At 43.4% G+C, this 20,419-nt stretch overlaps 1 protein-coding gene across 3 annotated transcripts in view; it reads right to left on the reverse strand.

Moving 5' to 3' along the window:
- The window catches only part of arap2 (ArfGAP with RhoGAP domain, ankyrin repeat and PH domain 2), a 76,197-nt gene that overhangs the window by 47,144 nt on the left and 8,634 nt on the right, over positions 1-20,419 (reverse strand). For all 3 annotated transcript variants that reach the window (XM_083678837.1, XM_083678836.1, XM_083678835.1), the window contains exons 6-9: positions 20,263-20,419; positions 19,374-19,443; positions 13,964-14,084; positions 6,738-6,916 (exon numbers count right to left, since the gene is read on the reverse strand). The exon at positions 20,263-20,419 is cut by the window's right edge and continues 230 nt beyond it. In XM_083678837.1, coding sequence (XP_083534963.1) covers positions 6,738-6,916; positions 13,964-14,084; positions 19,374-19,443; positions 20,263-20,419 — 527 coding nt within the window. The remainder of the gene's footprint in view (positions 1-6,737; positions 6,917-13,963; positions 14,085-19,373; positions 19,444-20,262) is intronic.

The raw sequence follows: 20,419 nt of genomic DNA on the forward strand, positions 1-20,419 counted from the left end.
AGCACAGTGGCTTGACTGCTGTACGTCATCGAAATGACCTTAGGAAAGATTTGAAGTGGCCGCTGGTCAGCGCCTCGAGAACCACCATCAGATCCCATGGTGTCCCACAGGACAGGGTTACCTACTTTTTTTTTTTTACTTGAACTCTTTTCTCCGCTGCACATGCACCAGGGATTTATGCTTTGGCATGCGCCCGTACCCTGGTAGACTGGTAAATCTTCTTATCCAAGGCCATGCCCACATGCTCTGTGGTGCCAGAGGAGGAAGAAGCGCTCTTTTTGTCGAGGTAGTTGGCCAGGGTGGCATGTGTGGCCATTCGACTGAGGCCTCCCCATAGCCCTCCAGGTAGGAGAGACCTGTTCTATAGACCTTCTCAATGAACAGCTGTGTCCAGGAAGCCAAGAGATAGTCAATCGCCTCCTTATACAGGGACACCTTCACCACCTTTTCCAGGTGGCTAACTTAGGCTGGTTAGGAGGGAGGAGGTCATGGTCTTGACCATCCTCCATTTCCTCATCTGAGAAAACATTGTTTGAGGTGCAGTGCGATTTAGCACTGTCCTTGCTCGCTGAGTCCTCCAAGCCCGCCCCTCCACTGGATTTAGAAGAGGTTTGGCTGACTGGGATTTCCCTGACGTACGAGGCTCGGTCTGACATCACACTGGGCTAAGTGATAGTAGCTAGTGCTGTAGAACTTCCAACATGGAATTCACTGGTGTGATCGAACTTAGCAAGGATTCCTACGAGGAAACTACTCAACATCCCTGGAAAAGTAGGTTGCTAAACGACTTTTTCAGTGGAGACAGTTTAGTTAAAGTAGCTAGGTACCAGAGGAATTGTCACGGGCTTGTACGAATAGCAAGAGAAAGTGTTTCAGAATGGATAAGGGTGCGTTAGGGAGCGCTTATATCTCCTCGGCACCAGGCGGGGCTAAGTGCGCTGAAAGTGTGCTCAGCCTTGCAGGTGTGATTGAATAAGTTTTCAGTGTTTAGGGACGTAGGAGTATTCCCATCGTGAGGGGTTGAACCAAGTCGACTGAAAGAGAACCCTCCCATTACCCGCCCACTAAAAGCTGGTCGCCCTGTTTCTTTTGGGCCTGTTGACTATGGGCCTTTGTAGCAAGACACACTGATAATTAAAGAATAAGGTGTGAGAGGAGGTAATTATAAAAGAATAGTTCCTTTCTCCCAATAAAACATGAAAATAACAATGTGAACTCTTAGCGCCTGCTTTAGCTTTTTTCTCCTGGATTTGTTTGTGCTTCGTCCTGTGAGGAGCACAGCTACATATGGGAGGCTAAACTAATCCAGGCTGGCTTGGCTTTTTATCTCTGTGTGGTTTGGGACACACTTGAGAAAAGCACTGGCTTCACACAGCATAACTCAGTATCATATTTACCCGACCCCCTTCGCCTCTCCTGCACTGAGAACGGCTGAGGAGACGCTTTCCATGGCCGCAAGCTCCAGATTGAGAGCGGGGAGAGAGAGAGAGAGAGTGAGAGAGCACAAGAGAGAGAGAAAGAGAGACAGAGAGAGATAAAAGAACAGAGAGGGGGAGAAGAAAAAGGCCCTCACCCAATACATCATAACAGTGTGTTGAAAACCGCACTGTGGCACACAACATAAAACAAAGTCATCCTTGCCTGTTATCAACAGTGTCTGTCTCCTCGCTAAGCAGAACAGTTCATCAACACCAACACAATTTACTCTAATTATGGCAAACAAAGAGGAGAAAATTAACTGACACCATTTGTTGAACAGTCGCTTTTGGGGAATGGATGCCCCACCTTGCGGAGAACAGAGAGAGAGGGAGAAAGTTTTTCAAAGCTTCTCAGAGAATGCTGGGTAATTGGACAGTTGTTAGACATGGGGAGAAAGAAGGAGGGGCATTATTTACACATGGAAGTCAAGCCTTTAAGTTATCAAGATGTTTCCAGCTTCAGAACACAAAAGAAACACTGAAAGGGAAGAGAGGAAGGGAATGATACAGAAACAAGTACCACCACTGTCATAACTCAGGTCCTAATTGAGCAGAGTAATATGAAATGAGGACAAGCTATGAAAGCATGAGATACTCAAGTATACTGTTATACTCTCATCTGTAATACAGTGTTGTAGTGTATCACAGCCCAATATGGAATGTAAACAAAACAACCAGTGGCAGTATAGTGTACCTACACAACAGCTTCTCCTTTAGAAACTAGTTTTAGGAGCTTGTTATTGTTTCTTTACCATAAAATAACTTCTTTGCAACACATTACATTAAGTTACCCTTCAAATACTTGTGCATCTAGATGCACTGTACTATATGGTATCTGTGTAAATGAATATAATGTTTGATCAACTGCTCTCAGAGTTGCAAATAAGAACAGTTGTACAATATGAGGTATGATATTTGTATGTGTGAGGAGGGATGCTCAGCAGCAGCAGGCCAGCCTGTCGCCAAACTAATGACCCTCATCCCTCTCAGCAGCCAATTACAGCCAGGCCTGTTAGCACCCATCCAGCCCTGCTGCTAGTTACGTGGCCTCCTACCCTGTCCAATTATTTCACCAGGGATGGAGGGAACGGAGGGGTTGTAGGGATAGGGGGAATGGAGGGGATGGGGGGAAAGAACATTCTGGCATTATAGATAAAAATGATTCTCCCAATTACAACAGCACATACCTGTGTGGCAAGGGTGCAATGCTGTTTATAGAGAGAGCACCATGCAGGGAAATGAATGTTGGTGCGTGCGTGCGTGCGTGCGTGTATGTCTGTGTCCATTTGTGTATGTCAGTGTCCATGCCTGAGCGTGTGCATGCATGTATGTCAGTGTGATTGTTTGTATGATTGTGCATTTACTCGCTCATGTGTCAATATGCAAATCAACTGTTGCCTTTTTACTCATATCAAGGCACCAATCACTCATGGACAGCAAACACAGATATTCATTGACATAGTTAGTGGGTGTGTAACTTCTAAATACAGCCCAAAAATGTGTGGTTTTTTACCATCAGCTTTAGTGATGCTGGTAGGCTACATAGTACATTACAGCTAGAAAAATAAGTTCAAGAAACTTTGTGGGCTTGCAAAGTGTTTTTTTTTTTTTGCAAAGCATTTTTGTTAGTGGAAAAAATGTCAAGATGGTTTGGACAATAGATACATAGATTTGTTGGACAGTTGGAAGAAAGTCAGAGTATTATGGTAGTGGATATCATTTAAAGATGGTTTGGTTGGTTGGTTGGGTGGATAGATGGATGGTTGGTTGGTTGGTTGGATGGATGGATGGATGGATGAAAGTGAGAATGGATGAGAGGGGAGGTATAGGTATATACATAATGAATAAGTTAATTAGTATGTGTTGTACTAATTAAAGTAAAGTTGTAGTGACTGGTGATAGGAAGAAAGGATGATGGCTAGGTAGTGGAAAGAAAGTGAGACAGTAGGATGGACAGATGGATACAAGTTGGTCAAAGGGTAGAATAGCGAGATAGAAGGTTAGATAAGAGTGGCCTGCATAAGTAATGGGACAGTAAAGCATGTTCTCTTTGTCTGCTCTATGCTCCAAAAGTTTAGATTTGAAATCAAACAGTTTAAGTATAGATACTCAGCTTTTATTTGATTATTCTATTGTATTAATGTACATATTGGTTTCACCATTTAGCAATGAAAACACTTTGCATACATCCCCCTATTTCAGGGCACCAAAAGTAATGGGACACATTGTACAGTTGGACTGGGGTGAATAACTTGAAAGGTGTAAGAGCAAAGAACAGTGATCCAAAAATGTAATCTTTTGGTTTCCATAGACCTCCATGTTAAAATGTGCATGTTTAAGTTAGAATAGTTTAAAAAGCATAATGAGTTTGAAAAAGCTGAAATCAAGCAACGTGGGTTGGATTAGTGTGAAACACATACAAGTTGTAGGAGGAGTAGCATGTAGAGGAAGTGGAATAATAATGATACATATGAGGAAGAACAATAGTGCCACTAATAATACGTCCTGCCACTTCCTTCAGCCTTCCCACCCCTTAGTTGCATCTACGTAATTGCTTATAGAGAACTGCTTTAAAAGGTCAAGTATGTAACAGTCAAGCTTTCTAAAAGCTTCCTAATTGTTGTTATGACTATGTTTCATCAGTAGCGATCAGGGAATGAGATCACTTGAAAGAAATATTTCATTTATGACCACTGTTCTCAAAATCGGTTTGCATATATACATGTTGTTACTGCCGGGGTGTAATTTGTGCAACCCTGGTGGTTGCCTCTTTCTATTGTGTGCACTTGTAGAAACACAACAGCTAATGTCCAACACTGCAAGTCCATTTCAGGGGGGTTATATTACTATTAGGGAATCAAACTGAATTTCACTGCGGTGGCAGATTTCTAACAAACGTACGCAAAACGGCCATGGGAGCAATCCACCTTCACTTTAATTTCCATGTCCATCCTGTCACTTTAGCCCCTCTCAAAGCAGACTGGGTAAAATTGTCTCAACGAGGGGAGGAACTGCTTCATAAATGGAGCACTCGATAGGATAAAAGCCATTATTCTAATCAGAGGCAAGATGGAAGTAAAAGAGTTTCGGGGGAAAGCTTTTAAAAGAACAATGTGGGAAACGGATGGCAAGAGAGGGGGAGAGTGAACAGAACAGAGTGGGAGAAAAGAGAGGGAGAGAACACACTCCTGTGTCATTAATTCTGCCTTGCAACACTCTTTTACATTTTTACATTTTTACATTTATGGCATTTAGCAGGCGCCTTTATCCAAAGCTACAAATACATTTGTTTAAGTAAGTGAATCATTTACCAATCAGTCATCATAAGATAAAGTAATCAATGCTCGGACCAGGGGCCATAGGCAGTCACAATGCAAGAAGAAGGAATTTTTTTTTAAACAGGAGAGAAACTTGTACAGGGGGGTAGTGAGGGTGAAGAGGTCTTTAGGAGGGATCGTTATGATGTAGCCTGAAGAGATGGGTCTTCAATCTATGGCAGAAGATTGGTAGTGACTCAGCAGTCATGACAGCAGTGGGAAGCTCGTTCCACCAGCGGGGCGGGGCGCCAGGAAAAGCCGTGACTGAGTAGTGCGGCTGCTGCATCCACGTAAAGGCAGCGGTGCCAGGCGGCCAGCCGAGGTGGAAGAGCGGAGTGATTGAGCAGGGGTTTGGGGGCTGACCATTGCTTGCTAGTAATGGTCAGCTCTCACACAAGTGCCTCACCACCTTGGGATGTGGTCTATTGTTGCACCCACAAGTGTGAAAGGAAGGAGAGAAAAGATCTAATGAAGCTAAAGATGAATTAGATCCTGTTCCCTGCAGGCCCAGATTAAACATATTCATATTCATATCACCACCATACTTTAAACACAAGGAGATAAATACACCAAAACCTGTCAGAATTCACCTTGCACACCAATCCTGCTAGCAGGGAACATGTTGGTAAGTACACACACAATGGTATTCCAAATCTCCATTCAAATCTCAATCTCAGATTTCACAAACTGTGTAATATTAAACTGTGCCAAGGCCCTTGAACCCAAATCTGACAGAATGCAATCTGGGCCACTTGCACTGTACAATATCTACTGTGTCAGTGCTGTCCATCCCTACTAGTCCTGAGCTATAGTGTCTACATGCTTTTATTCCACCCTTGCACAAACGCAACCCATTTAGATAATCAATATCTTGATTATTAGACGATCAGCTGAATCAGGTGTGTTAGCGCCTGGCTTGGACACAACCCTGCACAAAATGCAGCTTTCCAGGAGTAAGGAACACTTCCCTATACCCCCAAAACACTCCATTCTAGTTTCATTCTTAGTATATACAGTACATTACACTGAAATCAGTCTAGAAACAAGTAGGCATGAAGAGGATATTAATGCATTGGGCAACACATTGTGTTTATTTGGGTGTCTGTTTTGACTTTCTTTACCTTGGGAAACAGAGCTTAAATGACCTTAAAGGGAGTTCCATCACATGACTTACAGTCCGTGAGAAAAGAGAGAGGGAGGGGGTTGACGTTCTCAACAGCTCGTTCATCATGTTAGATTAAATACTCCACTCTGCTGAACATGAACAGGGCTACAGTCTACCCTCTCTCTCTCCCTCTCCCTCTCCCTCCCTCTCTCTCTCTCTCTCTCTCTCTCTCTCACCCCCCAAAATTAAACACTATATTCATTCCATCTCATTGTCTCTGTCTGTCTCTCACCTCTTTCTCTATCCTCACGTCAGAGGACTTACTGCTGCGTTACTGCATTCACCATGCCAGGGATTTAGCATTGGAGCAGAAACAATACAATTAGTTACCATGTCCATTGTCCCCCATTTCTCTCTCTCTCTCTCTCTCTGAAACTGAGGCAAGTGTAAATGTGCTGACAGAGCGATTCTCAAAAAGAATTATTACAATGTTTGTTCACACTAATGAAGAAAATAATCAAAGATAAACAGAGAGAATGAAAGAGAGAGAGAGGGGAGGGGGCATGATGAATGTATGTAGTATATTTTTTGTTCCTGCACAGGGACACTTGCTGACACATAAACCCTATAATGTTGCTATGTCATACTATTCTATCATGCAAGAGGGAGGCTCTTGCATGATAGAATTAAACGAGAGAGACCTGAGACAAGTGCAACAAGAGACCAGCATTTAGATACATTTAGCCTGGTTTCAAGCATAATGCTACCTATAATCTAGCCTCTTCATGCAACTTCAAGCCCTGCACATTGTGGAAAAAAGAAACCCTGTTGGGGTACCTGTTCTGTTTTGCAGAGCCTGACTTTGGTTCTCCCCAGGGACACGTAGACTCTGCCTTTGTAGCCACGCAGCTCCATGGAGCCACACTTGTTTGTGCCGCATTTGGAGGGCTTCTGAGAAATGGAGGCAGGGGACTGCATGGCCATCTGAAGAGCCTCCATCCACTCCTTACGCTCCCCTGTGAAAGAAACAGAGAGTGTAACATAAGAACATACTCTACAATCTAAAAATCGCACAGACTAAACAAACACATTTTACATCTCCCAATATCAGAAGGAGGCTTTAACCTGCCAGATTTAAAATAGTATTACAGAAGAATCATGGATTAATTTAGAAAATGTGCATATATATCCTAATAATCAATTTGTATGCTAATAATCCTAATAATACATTTTCAAAAGAACAGACCAAGCATACTGATAATGTCATAATAAATAATACAATTAGAACATGAACAATGCTCAAGGCTTCTTGGCTGCAGAAACTATAAAGGAACCGTTTGAATGGTGTGGGGGGTAATGTTCAATGCATTTACATTTTAGGAGCAACAAGAACAGATTAACTCTGAGTGAAGAACTTTGTGTGACACTGTCCCTGCCCTAGCAATTGATTGTTGTTGTTTGTTGTTTTGTTTGTTGTTGTGCATGGTTTGTTTTCTTATCCCTGATTCCAGAATGACAGAGCCATTCCACATGTGTTGTGTATGATGTTGTTGTCTTGAATGTTATGTTAGATGTTCTGTTGTCTATTGTCTTTCTGTTTGTCTCTGTTTCGTTTTAAGTACAGTATGCTCGATAGTCTGGTCTGTTTTGTCTGTCGTAGACAAAACAGATGCCTGTTCACTGTTCTGTTTGTTGTCGATATCTGATCTGGTGTCGGCTGTATGTCTTTTTTTGTGAGGATGTCTGTTAGTCTCGTCTTGTTGTTGTCTATCGTAGATGTCTGTTCACAATATAATGGACTGTATGGAAAATTGACTTATAATAAAATAAACTGACAATGTATAATAAAGTGCAGTGCACCAGAATCTCAGTTATACAGTTATTTCTTTCATTCTACAGTACATGTACCAGTTACATGGAGTCACTTTTTGTCAAGGTGTCCTGGGATCCATAACATAATATGCATCAAATATCTCAGATATCACAAAACACACAGCATACTATAATCAACTGTAACCCCATGCAAAAACGGATTACTCAAGCTCTACTGGAATGCAACTGTGACACTCTGCAGGCTACAGTAGGTGCTGTGGGAATATTGTAAGTGTAAAACTGGAATTAATTCATCGACCCCCTCTGGTGAGAAACAGGCAGGATCCTGAGAATCTGCTAATTCATTACACTCTCTGCACATCACTGGTAGATTACAGGGAGCTGCAGAGGTGCTAATGGATTTTAACAGGTGTGTATTAATTTGTATTGAATATGTCTTAAAAGGAGAAACATTTTGACTTGGCTGTGCAAACCAGATGGGTTTCGTTTGTGTTTGTGTAGGAATGTGCACAGGATATATATATATTTGAGTGTATAGTGACATTCATGTGTTAATGATTATTTAAGGAGCTACAGTACACATTTTTGCCGTACTACAGTGCATTCGGAGTATTGTAAGTATTCACACCCCTTAACTTTTTCCACATTTTGTTAAGTTACAGCCTTGGATTCAATTAATTTTTTTCCGCATCAAGCTACACACAATACCCCATTTAGAAATGTTTGCTAATTTATTAAAAATAAAAAACTGAAATATCACATTTACACAAGTATTCAGACCCTTTGCTATGACACTTGAAATTGAGCTCAGGTGCATCCTGTTTCCATTGATCATCCTTGAGATTGGAGTCCACCTGTGGTAAATTTAATTGATTGGACATGATTTGGAAAGTCACATATCTGTCTATATAAGGTTCCACAGTTGACATTGCATGTCAGAGCAAAAACCAGGCCATGAGGTCGAAGGAATTGTCCGTAGACCTCCAAGACAGGATTGTGTCGAGGCACAGATCTGGGGAAGGGTACAAAAAAATGTCTACAGTATTGAAGGTCCCCAAGAACACAGTAGCTGCCATCATTCTTACATGGAAGAAGTTTGGAACCACCAAGACTCTTCCTAGAGCTGGCCGCCCGGCCAAACTGAGCAATAGGGGGAGAAGGGCCATCGTCAGGGAGGTGACCAAGAACCCAATGGTCACTCTGACAGAGCTCCAGAGTTCCTCTGTGGAGATGGGAGAACCTTCCAGAAGGACAAGCATCTCTGCAGCACTCCACCAATCAGGCCTTTATGGTAGAGTGGCCAGACAGAAGCCACTCCTCAGTAAAAAGCACTTGACAGCCCGCTTGGAGTTTGCCAAAAGGCACCTAAAGAATCTCAGACCATGAGAAACAAGATTCTCTGGTCTGATGAAACCAAGATTGAATTCTTTGGCCTGAATGCCAAGCGTCACATCTGGAGGAAACCAGGCACCACTCATCACCTGGCCAATATCATCCCTATGGTGAAGCATGGTGGAGGCAGCATCATGCTGTGGGGATGTTTTTCAGTGACAGGGACTGAGAGACTAGTCAGGATTGAGGGAAAGATGAACAGAGCAAAGTACAGAGAGATCCTTGATGAAAACCTGCTCCAGAGCACTCAGGACCTCAGACTGGGGTGAAGGTTCACCTTCCAACAGGACAACGACCCTAAGCACACAGCCAAGACAACACAGGAGTGGCTTCGGGACAAGTCTCTGAATGTCCTTGAGTGGCTCAGCCAGAGCCTGGACTTGAACCCAATCGAACATCTCTGCAGGGACCTGAAAATAGCTGTGCACCGACGCTCCCCATCCAACCTGACAGAGCTTGAGAGGATCTGCAGAGAAAAATGGGGGAAACTCCCCAAATACAGGTGTGCCAAGCTTGTAGCATCATACCCAAGGAGAATTGAGGCTGTAATCGCTGTCAATGGTGCTTCAACAAAGTACTGAGTAAATGGTCTGAATACTTATATAAATGTGATATTTCAGTTTTTTATTTTTAATAAATTAGCAAACATTTCTAAAAACCTGTTCTTGCTTTGTCATTATGGGGTATTGTGTGTAGATTGATGAGGGGAAAAAAGTAATTTAATCCATTTTAGAATAAGGCTGTAACATAACAAAATGTGGAAAAAGTGAAGGGGTCTGAATACTTTCCGAATGCACTGTATAATGGCTGTTACTGGATTTTCTGACACCCCCCTGAGATACACACACACACACACAGAGCCCAGTCTACAGCACTTGGCAACTGTTCTGAGAAAATGCAAAACTTTATGGAAACCAAAAGCCTAAGAATCACTTGGGGAGAAGTTGAGACAACACCTTGATAACACTTAACAATTTCTATAAGCACTACTCTTATTCTACTTTCGGTTATTCTTCAGACGAGAGCACAGTATAACCAAGTACGATCAATTGTAAATCACAATGCCTTCAAACCCCTGTGTAGCCAAATCTCTAACTTAAAAACCCAGACTCAGTAAATGCACCTTTGATAAACTTTACAGGTTTAGGGTTAGGGTTAGTTTTTCAGGGGAGCTGTATTTTGACTGACTTTACTGTCTGTGTGGTAGCGGTTGTGCACCATGGGGCAGGGCAGTAGATGGATGGAGAGTTTCTCTACCTACAGACACAAACACACACTCCTCCACCCACACATTCTGTAAACATGTACATCCTGCCACATTAGGCCGTCCCAGCATTACCTTTCCCCTTCTCTGTGCCAGGACAGAAAAATATGTCTGTGTGTGTGTGTGTGTGTGTGTGTGTATGTGTGTGTGTGTGCGTCCGTGCGTGTGAGAGAGAGAGAATATGTGTAAGGGGATTTCCTCTTAATCCTTTTCTTGCACATCCGTACCCATCCCAACACTGTCCCCTCTGCCTTCCCAAAAACTCTAGCCTAGACATATCCTTCCTTATGAATTCACAAAGAGCAGGCATTAATAATACATCAACCATTCAATAATTCACAGCTCTTTACATCACAAGTATTTACTGTTCCTCCCTGGTTCTTTAGTTCCATTACCTGTCCGGGAGTCTCTTATTGGCCTGTTCATTTATTCAGGGCCTTTCTCTGGCCCGTCCCTTGGATAGAGAGGTCTGGCCTCCCAGAGACACGAAGGAGACACAGAAGGGTGTAAAAATAACCCACAGGAAGAAGGAGAGAGCTATGCATGAGGTCACCAGTGTGTGCATGCAAGCATACAGTATGGGCCTGCATGCTTGTCTGAGTTGTTAGACCATATCCTTTGCCCATTTGACCTAACCACAACCTCTTCAACTTTTTTTGTGAACAGCACCTCAACTACTGAATCAGCAGCAGCCTCTTGCTTTAATGTCATTGAGAAGAGGACACAGGTGTGCATCAATGGACACAGGTATGCTTTAATGGACACAGGTGCAGAGTTCAAAGTGTCTCATCCTTCAATATTGCATGTCTTAGTAACTACACATACTGTACTGTATACTTCCCATTCTCTCACCCTTCAATATATACTCACTGGACACTTTATTAGGAACACCTGTACACCTTTTCATGTGGAGGTGGTGTAATGGTGTGGGGAATGTTTTCTTGGCACACTTTGGGCCTGTTAATACCAATCAATCATCGCTTGAATGTCACAGCCTATTTGAGTATTGTTGCTGACCATGTGCATCCCTTTATGGCCACAATTTACCCATCTTCTAATGGCTACTTCCAGCATGATAATGCATCATGTCAAAGCAAAAGTCGTCTCAAACTGGTTTCATGAACATGACAATGAGTTCAGTGTTCTTCAGTGGCCTTCCCAGTCACCAGATCTGAATCCAACAGAACACCTTTGGGGTGTGGTAGAACGGGAGAATCACAGCTTGAAAGTGCACCTGAAAAATCTGCAGGAATTGCGTGATACAATCATGTCATCATGGGACCAGAATCTCAAAGGAATGTTTCCAACATCTTGTGGAATCAATGCCACGAACAAAAAGGCTGTTTTGAGAGCAAAGGGAGGCCCTACCCAGTATTAGTATAATGTTACTAATAAAGTGTTCGGTGAGTGTTTATCATACTGAATGTCTGTCCCGCACCTTTACCCAATATGGTCATTTCAACTATTCTCTCTCTTTTCCCTCTATTTCTTTCTCTCTCTCTCTCTCTCCATCTATATCATCACCTCCAGCCCCTCCTCCTCCTCCCCTGCCACCTCTTTCCTCTCTTCTCCTCTCCTTCCTTCTTTCTCTCCCCAGCTGATGTACACCTGGGGCAACAGCACACCTGCAGACCAGTGAAGACACAGCGGACAGCTGTGCACACTCTCTCGTGTCCTTAAATTATTCACTATCATGCTTTCCCTCTCTCCCTCCCCCTCTTCCCCTCCGTCTGGCTTTCGCTTGTTTCTGTCTCTATCTCTCCATCTCTGAATAACTATTGTTCTCTCTCTCCCTGTGTGTCTGCCCTTTTTTGTTACTTCAAACTCTCTCTCGGTCTCATCTGCTCTTTTTGTTTCACTCTCTCTATTCTTCTCTCCCTCTCCCCCCCCCTGCCCTCTCTGTCTGTCCAGCTCTCTCTAACTCTCTCCCTCCCTCTAAATTTCTGCCAATTCTCCCTCTCTACCTATCCATGGCTCTCTCATGTTTGCCCAAAGATTGATGACTCTTTCAGACTGGGCGAGGGGCCTGTTTAAAGATGCATGAGGTGACGAGGCCAAGCTTTCCCCTCTCTCTCTCCCTCTCTCTCTCCCTCTCTCTCTCCCTTCCTGTCTCTCTCCCTCTCTCTCTCCCTCCATGTCTCTCTCCCTGTCTCTCTCTGTATCTCTACCTCTGTGGGAGACTTTCATAAAACCCACACAGACACAGTCGCTACCGCTGACAATCAAACAATGCCCTGCCTCACCACTGTCAAGATGGCTAAGGGTGACGTATGAGTAAGAACTCCTAGACAGCATGATGAATGATGCTATGGCATGCCAACATGCTGAGAATAGACAAAAATCATGCAATCATGGAGAAGTTGACGTATTGACAGGGAGCGAGGTGGATATAATGGACTCAGCTCCTTCAGTTATGAAGGAAACTATAGGGTCGGATAGACTGTTGAGTCAGTGTGGTATTATCTTTCGTGTGGGATATAAGATTAAGCCAACAATTGAGCAATATGCTTTCCTCTAATCATCCATTGGGAGAAAGAGACTCAGTATCAAAAGCTTTGGGTTTGTATTGACTAACAATAGGTGTCGATGGTGTTATGGCTTATTTTTGAGGAAAGGTCAATATGACATGACATGGTCAATATTAGCCTCACCAGAGAATACATGGAGTAGTTTAAGGGTTGTTGTTATTGAATGGGTTTCTGAGCCTTTTCACCACTGACCTCCATCTGAAGTGTTTCTGAGCCATTTCACCTTGGAGGTCCAAGGATGACCTTTAAGAGCCAACTCTCCTCCAAGCACAGAAACATCAATATGCCCACGTAACTCTTCTCTATCACCAAGATGTCGTAGCTATGGTATATCCCAACACTGTCTTCCAACACAGGCTCAGAACAGTGACAAGCAACTCCTTAAGACCAGTGTGATTGTTGTTGCCATAACAACACATTCCCATAATCACTCTGTGTTGTGTCTGTTCACCGCTAAGAGTCACCATGGAGAAGCTTATATGCTGTGATTATGTCATCAGAGCAGGCATCATTGCCCAAGAAAAGACCCTTTATTGGTCAAGGCGGCTTGAGCCGTCTAACAGGCCGACATCAAACAGAGGAGCGATAAGGAGTGAGAAATGTCTCCATTTCCCTTCATTAGAACAGAGGCAGACTTCACTAATTGGCTGAAATGTTTACATAGAGCAAGCACTTCCTCTATTCTGTTTGAAAACTGGCAGAGAGAGGGAAACAGGGGGAGGGGGGGGGCAGAGAAAGAAAAAGAGTGAGTGAGGGTGAGAGGCTGGGAGATGGAGATGGTGAGAGAGAGGGAAAAATGGGCAGTGCGAGAAAGAAAGGGAAAGTGAGAGAGAGACCGAGAGAGAGAGAGAGAGAGGTAGAAAGAAAGGTAGCCTGCCAAACTACATGGCTAGGCTGCACTTCACAAATAGTTGAGTACATACAATGAGTCTAACAGGCACAGCTTGTGGGGACCGTTCTGACTGCCTGCTGGGGATGAGAAGATACAGAGACTAGAGGGAAGATAGAGGGAGGTGGTGAGTTATGAGAGAGGTGCACTCTCTTACCTTCCTTCTCCACCCGAAACACAAAGGTCCTGAGGGAGGTGATCACCTCAAACTTGTTGTCTCCCAGCCCTCGCACCTGTTTCATCACGCTTATTGGGACCAGACCTTTTGAATACATCTCCTGCAGAGATAAAGAGACAATGCTGCTTTATAAAGAGACACAGACAATGACAAACATGCACACACACACACACACGCGCACACACACACACACACACACACGCACACACACACACACACACACACACACACACACACACACAAACAGAGAGAGACTACTAAAGCTCATAATCACACACACACACACACACAGAGACTACTGCAACCTCACAATCCAAGCACATTAAGAAATGCAGAAGGCACATGCACATACCCACAAATAAAACAAACACCCATACATATACTGTGGTATTCTCTGGGCGTGATATAGCTGCTAAAACAAATCTCAAACCAGAAAACAAACCTCTCACATATTTATAGATACACACACAGGGTGAAACAGGAAGTGCTTGTAGGAAGAGCTGGGATTTGGCTGCAGCGTATTTAATTACCCCTCACTCCAAACCAGTACTAGCAAAACACCCAAATAATGAGCATGGTGCACTGGAGACACTGGTGACCCTCTTTCAGTTGTGTCCCACGACAATGACATAGAAAGTACTGGGTCAATGTTACATTGAGATAAACACATTGAGCCAAACTGGCTAACTATTCATACCCTAACTTTTCCACTTACTGTATGGTATAAAGTAAAACATCTCAACAAAAAGAGTCCTCAAAGCGGTGGAAAAACTATAAGTACATTACACCCTAATGTTCTACCCCCACACTGAATTACAGTACATTATTTCTCTGTAGCAGTGGAAAGATTGCTGGATTAAAAAAAGGCCATTCAGACATTGCATTATTCATGTTAATAATGTCATTATCATTGCAAAGTATGCTGAATAAAAACAGTCATCTTTTTTTTCTCTCCAATAGACTTGACCTGAATCAGATTTTCCGTATAGAGGCTTGTTCTGCTGGCTGTATTGTACTGTAATGCACTGTGCTACACTACTCTACTGTACTATGGTAAGTGTGTGAGGAGAGGAAGGGAGGGAGTGTGGCCGGACAACTCTTAATTAAGATAGCGACCTTGACATCCACACAACACTATTTCTAGAAACTGTACAGCCAAAAATACCACGGCCAAGATCTAATCAGGGACTAAAGAGAGAAGGGTGAAGAGATGGATAGAGTGAGAGAGAAAGTAATGAGAGAAAGAAAGGTGGAGATAGAAAGATGTGAGGGATGGAGACGGTGAGAGAGGGAGAAAAAGAGAGAGAAGAGAGCGAGGGAAAGAGTGGTAGAAGAGAAAGAGGACAAAGAGGGGGCTGGCACACAGGGAGGTGGAGAGGAGCAAGAGAGAGAGAGAGAGAGAGAGAGAGAGAGAGAAAGAGAGGAGAGACGTGCAGAAAGAAAGACGTCTAAAAAGGTCAGTGTGGGGTCCATCCACTCAAATGAAGGCGGGATGTTAACAATGGCAGGGACCAGCTCACCCTAATTACTGACACAGAACATGTTCACCTCTCCCTGGGAATTTACCACCGCACCAATTTAGTACCGCACAGCCGCCCCCATAGGGCTGTGAACTTTTACGCATTTTAATGAAGCTCCCTCTCTCTCTCTCTCTCTCTCTCTCTCAATTTAGATGGATAATAAAGAGATGGGGACAGAAAAAAAAACGATAGTTCGAACAAACGACTCCGTCACTAAGTGCTGATAATTATTTGTAATACAGGTTAGATGTAATTAATTGTTTTAATTATCTTTTTTGGGTCATGCGAAGAAATGTTTTAATTGTGAATGCACCTGTAAATACAACGAGGTGTTGAAGGGAGAAGGTGTTGTTGATAGAGAAAAGTAACTGCAGTCAGACACACACACACACACACACACACACACACACACACACACACACACACACATTTACATTTACATTTACATTTACATTTACATTTATGGCATTTAGCAGACGCCTTTATCCAAAGCGACTTACAACAAATACATCTGTCTAAGTAAGTGAATCATCTATCCATCAGTCATCATAAGAAAAAGTAATCTATGCTTTGGCAGGCACAATGCTAGAAGAAAGTGTTTCACTCACCCACAGAGAACGTAAGGACAGAGCTATTTGAGAGGTAAGCCCAGAGAACTGCCAATGGAGCAATGAGGCCCTCATATCTCTCAGTCAGGATAATGGACACACCTGATACTCTGCTTTGTCCATATCTGTCCTGCACTTGTTTTTCTCCCATTCCCTCATTCCCTCTTTTTCTTCCTTTCACTCCACTGCTCCAGCTCTTTTAGGTGTACTGTAGGTGTTCCCACCCATCTCTCACACATGCACACACGCATGCACGCACACACACATACACACACAACCACACATGCTTCCCCTAACATACTGTAAAAACACCCACACCCTAACACCCACCCACACATGTTCACACCAACACATATTCAGTTCAAACCCATCTGTCACTCATACACACACACACACACACAGACACACACACACACCAGGAAGGAATGATAGACACAGATATATAGCTAAAAGCCCTAAATGACAGAAGTTGCATGTGGAGTAAGAGAGGCCAAGAGAATGAAGAAGGCTCTTTCACCACCACTACATTGAATGCCTTTCAATCAACCAAACTCCTAGGAGCTTTTTAATGGAGGCATGGGGACACCCACCGGTGACACAGTGGAACTACACTTAAAGCATAACTGCAAAATGCCCTTTATAGCAAGGAGCAGGACAGTAAAAATAAAATGTGCCATAAGTTTACTTGTAGGTCAAGGCCTGAAAACAACAACTTAAAGCATTTTTCTGTTAAATCAATTCAATACATTGATTAAAATATATCTATATTTATTGGCACACTATTTTATGAACCTGATAACAAATGCATACATTTCAAAACGTGAAAAATATGACACGTGTACAAATGAGTAAACACCCTGAAAAGGAGCAGTGAGGACATAGGGAAGAGAGAGAGCTTTCAGGATTCCCATGAGTGCTTTGCAATGTCACACAGACCAGCAGATAGAAAGATAGATCCCGATTGCTCCACCTCACCCCCCTCTCTCAACTCCCTCAGCCCTCCCCTCACACACCAAAGCTTGGCTTTGGGATGGAGCCTTCACACACAGACAGTCAGACTCCACATGTGTCACAAGATCGGCCCCTCAGGGCCCCGTTCTGCCCCCGGAGGCCCCATCTCTCTGAGAATCAATCCTTAGGTTGACGAAATCAGACCAAAGGAAGAGATTGACAGAGCATTGTGAAGAAGGAGTGAGAGAGACATTTTCTTCACTCTCCCACGCCATCTCTGGCATCCGCTTAATGACATCACAGAATCTGGAGACCATCAGGGTGCGACAGCGATTAAATGTGATTACTTCTGTCTGAGACCATTGGTTCCCATTGTAGAGGGCTTCACAGACATTGGAGGGTAAATACACAGGGCCTGGGGGAAGGAGGAAGATAGATGACTTGAGTGAAAGAAGAAAAAGTAGCTGAAAGTTTTTGCTTGGGGCACTCCAAAGTTAGTTAATCTTGAGTCATGGATATGTGGGAACCTAACCCTAACCCTGTCTGTCACAACTTAGAGAAGCAACAAGGACCAGTCAAGACTGTAACTATAACACACACACACACACACACACACACACACACACACACACACACACACACACACACACGCACACACACCTTTGATCCCCACTAGAGTGTGAATTTGGAACCTCTTTCAAGCTTCTTTTCAGCCTCAGACATAAGGTGGCATTGAGAAAGTGCCAACCATCCCACCAATCTAATTTTACCCACACACTGACCCCATTCTAGTGGCGCAGTGGTCAAATTCCGCAGCAAAACAGAGTGATTGAGCTTGACCTCTCTTCACCCAAAACCTGATATAGTGCTCTGCTCTGCTCCGGAGGGAAAGTCACATTCACATCGGACTTTAAAAAGTCAAAACACCACTTATTTCCACCTTACATCCCCCCTGTCTTAATTTCCACCTAACCACCCAAGCCTATCTCCACTTTGACACCCAGCATAAAGTGCTGACTAGCCTCCCTCCCTTGCACAACCAAGCCATTCCAATGCTGTGAGTGAACAAGCGTGTCCCAATAAATAAAACGCAATGGAAAAAGGGGGGAGTGGGGCTATAATTAGTAAGTGATTAACGAGCAGGCATCAGGCTGGGTTCACATCATTGATTGTGATGTTGTGCAACGCTGCCACAGCAAAATTGGGTTGGCCTCTGGAGGGCATGCCGAGGTCGCCGCCACACCACACCACACCACACCACACCACTCAAACACACACACACACACACACACACACACACACACACACATACACCCTTTCTCTGAGTTAAAGTATGTCTGTTGAGGGTCGATTGCAAGATGAATAAGGTAAAAACACACAATGTTCAGCCAACTATCTGCTGGGGTCGAAACTAGAAGTTATCTCTGAGGGTCAACTACCAGAGAAACATGTAAGACATAACAATGTCCAGACAAACAGACTAGCCTTACTCATAGAGAACATGATGAAACAATATTGCAGCCTTTCTCATCCATTTAAAGTGTCAATATGATAGCCATTTATTTTAAACTGGCTATCTCTATTTACCCTTACCTTACTCCTGTTAGAACAAAAGGATGATATAAACAAACAAAAACTAGAGGTAATACACCAGGTAAAAGGTGTCTAGACGAAGTACTGAAGATTAAAATAAATCCATTCATTATGCTGGTCTCTGTGGTCCCTGTGTGTGCTTACTCCTTTTTTCAGCAGTTTCAGCAGTGAATTTTTCTTCCAGGACAGACAATACTAAGTGTAATTCTAACCTCCACACTGAAAGAGGAGAGCAGACAGAAGAGAAAGAAAAGAGAGAAGAGCAGGAGAGCAGGAGAGAGATCTGCTGAGTGAGGCAGTAAAGTGGTAAGTCTTTCCAGGCCTGTCCCTTTCTCAGGAACTGGTGAGGTGCCAATGCCAATGTACTTTACTGTATGCCCGGGCAAAGAGACTGGTGCCCACTCAAGCGTGGCAGAATGTCACCCTGTCCTTGCTCCCATTCTTTACTATGCCACACTAATGATGATGGGGAGAGAGCAGAGGAGGCTGCTTGGGTTGGCAGGTTGGAATGTATAGACAGATGGACTTATGGTTCAAGTAGTTAAAAATACATTTCCTCTGATAATGAAGGCATGAATTTGGCATGTGTGTTGTGTGTGTGTGTGTGTGTGTGTGTGTGTGTGTGTGTGTGTGTGTGTGTGTGTGTGTGTGTGTGTGTATCTAAGGGGGGTGTCAGAAAATCCAATAACAGCCATGTACGTGTGTGTGTCCTCTAACCTTATCATTGTTGTAATAGGAGAGATTCTGGCCATCAAACCGAACCCATCTCCTCTGAAAGACGCAGTTTCTGAAAGTGAAAGAGAGAAAGTTAATGAGGTTGGAACTAAAAGCTAAACAACAAAAGCTAATTAAGTTGAATTGCTTCTCTCAGTGTTGCTATGCAAACATTTAAAACAATGGCCACACATTGATGCCATTGCAAGGCAAACATTGTGTGCATACATACAATAAATGCATATTCTACAGTATATAAATATATGAATATATTCTACTGCAATTTTCCAGCTTTACAATATACTAGAGAAGGGCCATGATTGATAGCTGTTTCCTGCTCAGATGAGCGACAGTATGAGCAGACATATGTACATTAGACATACAGAGAGACCAAACTAAATAGTGGTGACTCATAGTAAACTAAACCAAAATAACACACATTGTTCACACTCATAAAGGAGATCTAAAAAAGGCACAGGAAGTGGTGGTTGCCCACTGTGGTAAGAATTCTGGGACAGTGGCTTTACAAAAATATGAAATAGTCGTCTTCCAGCTTAAAACTGTATCATCAACAGCATAACAGGGTTCATTTCAGTAGTTTACATATCCTCCTCTCATTTGTAGGGTATCAACCATATTGCTGTCACTTAGCCTATGTTAGGGAGGAGATGAGACAAGGAGAGGGGAAAAGACTAAAGCGACTTTTCTGACCAGCATCCCATTGACAGCCCTATACAGTATGTAGGTCAAAATTTAAAACTGACCCTAACCTTAACCCCAACGAACAAATCAGAAATTAAACATCTGTTTGTTGGTCAGTCACATCCCCATAGTCATTCCTGAGGAGAGGAGGCACACCACTTTAGACAACTCTTGCAGCCAAGTGTCTTACCCTTGAGGGGAGAGCTTGTCCAGCCAGCCAGTCTTGACCTGGGTCTTCGGGGCTCTGTAGAAGCAGGCGTAGGGGGAGATATCCGTCTGGAGTGGCAATGTGTTCTTCACCAGACCCCCAAGAGCATCACATGGCTCAGAATAGAGATCACACACCA

The sequence above is a fragment of the Argentina silus genome (assembly GCF_951799395.1).
Source record: "Argentina silus genome assembly, chromosome: 1".
NCBI lineage: Eukaryota > Metazoa > Chordata > Actinopteri > Argentiniformes > Argentinidae > Argentina > Argentina silus.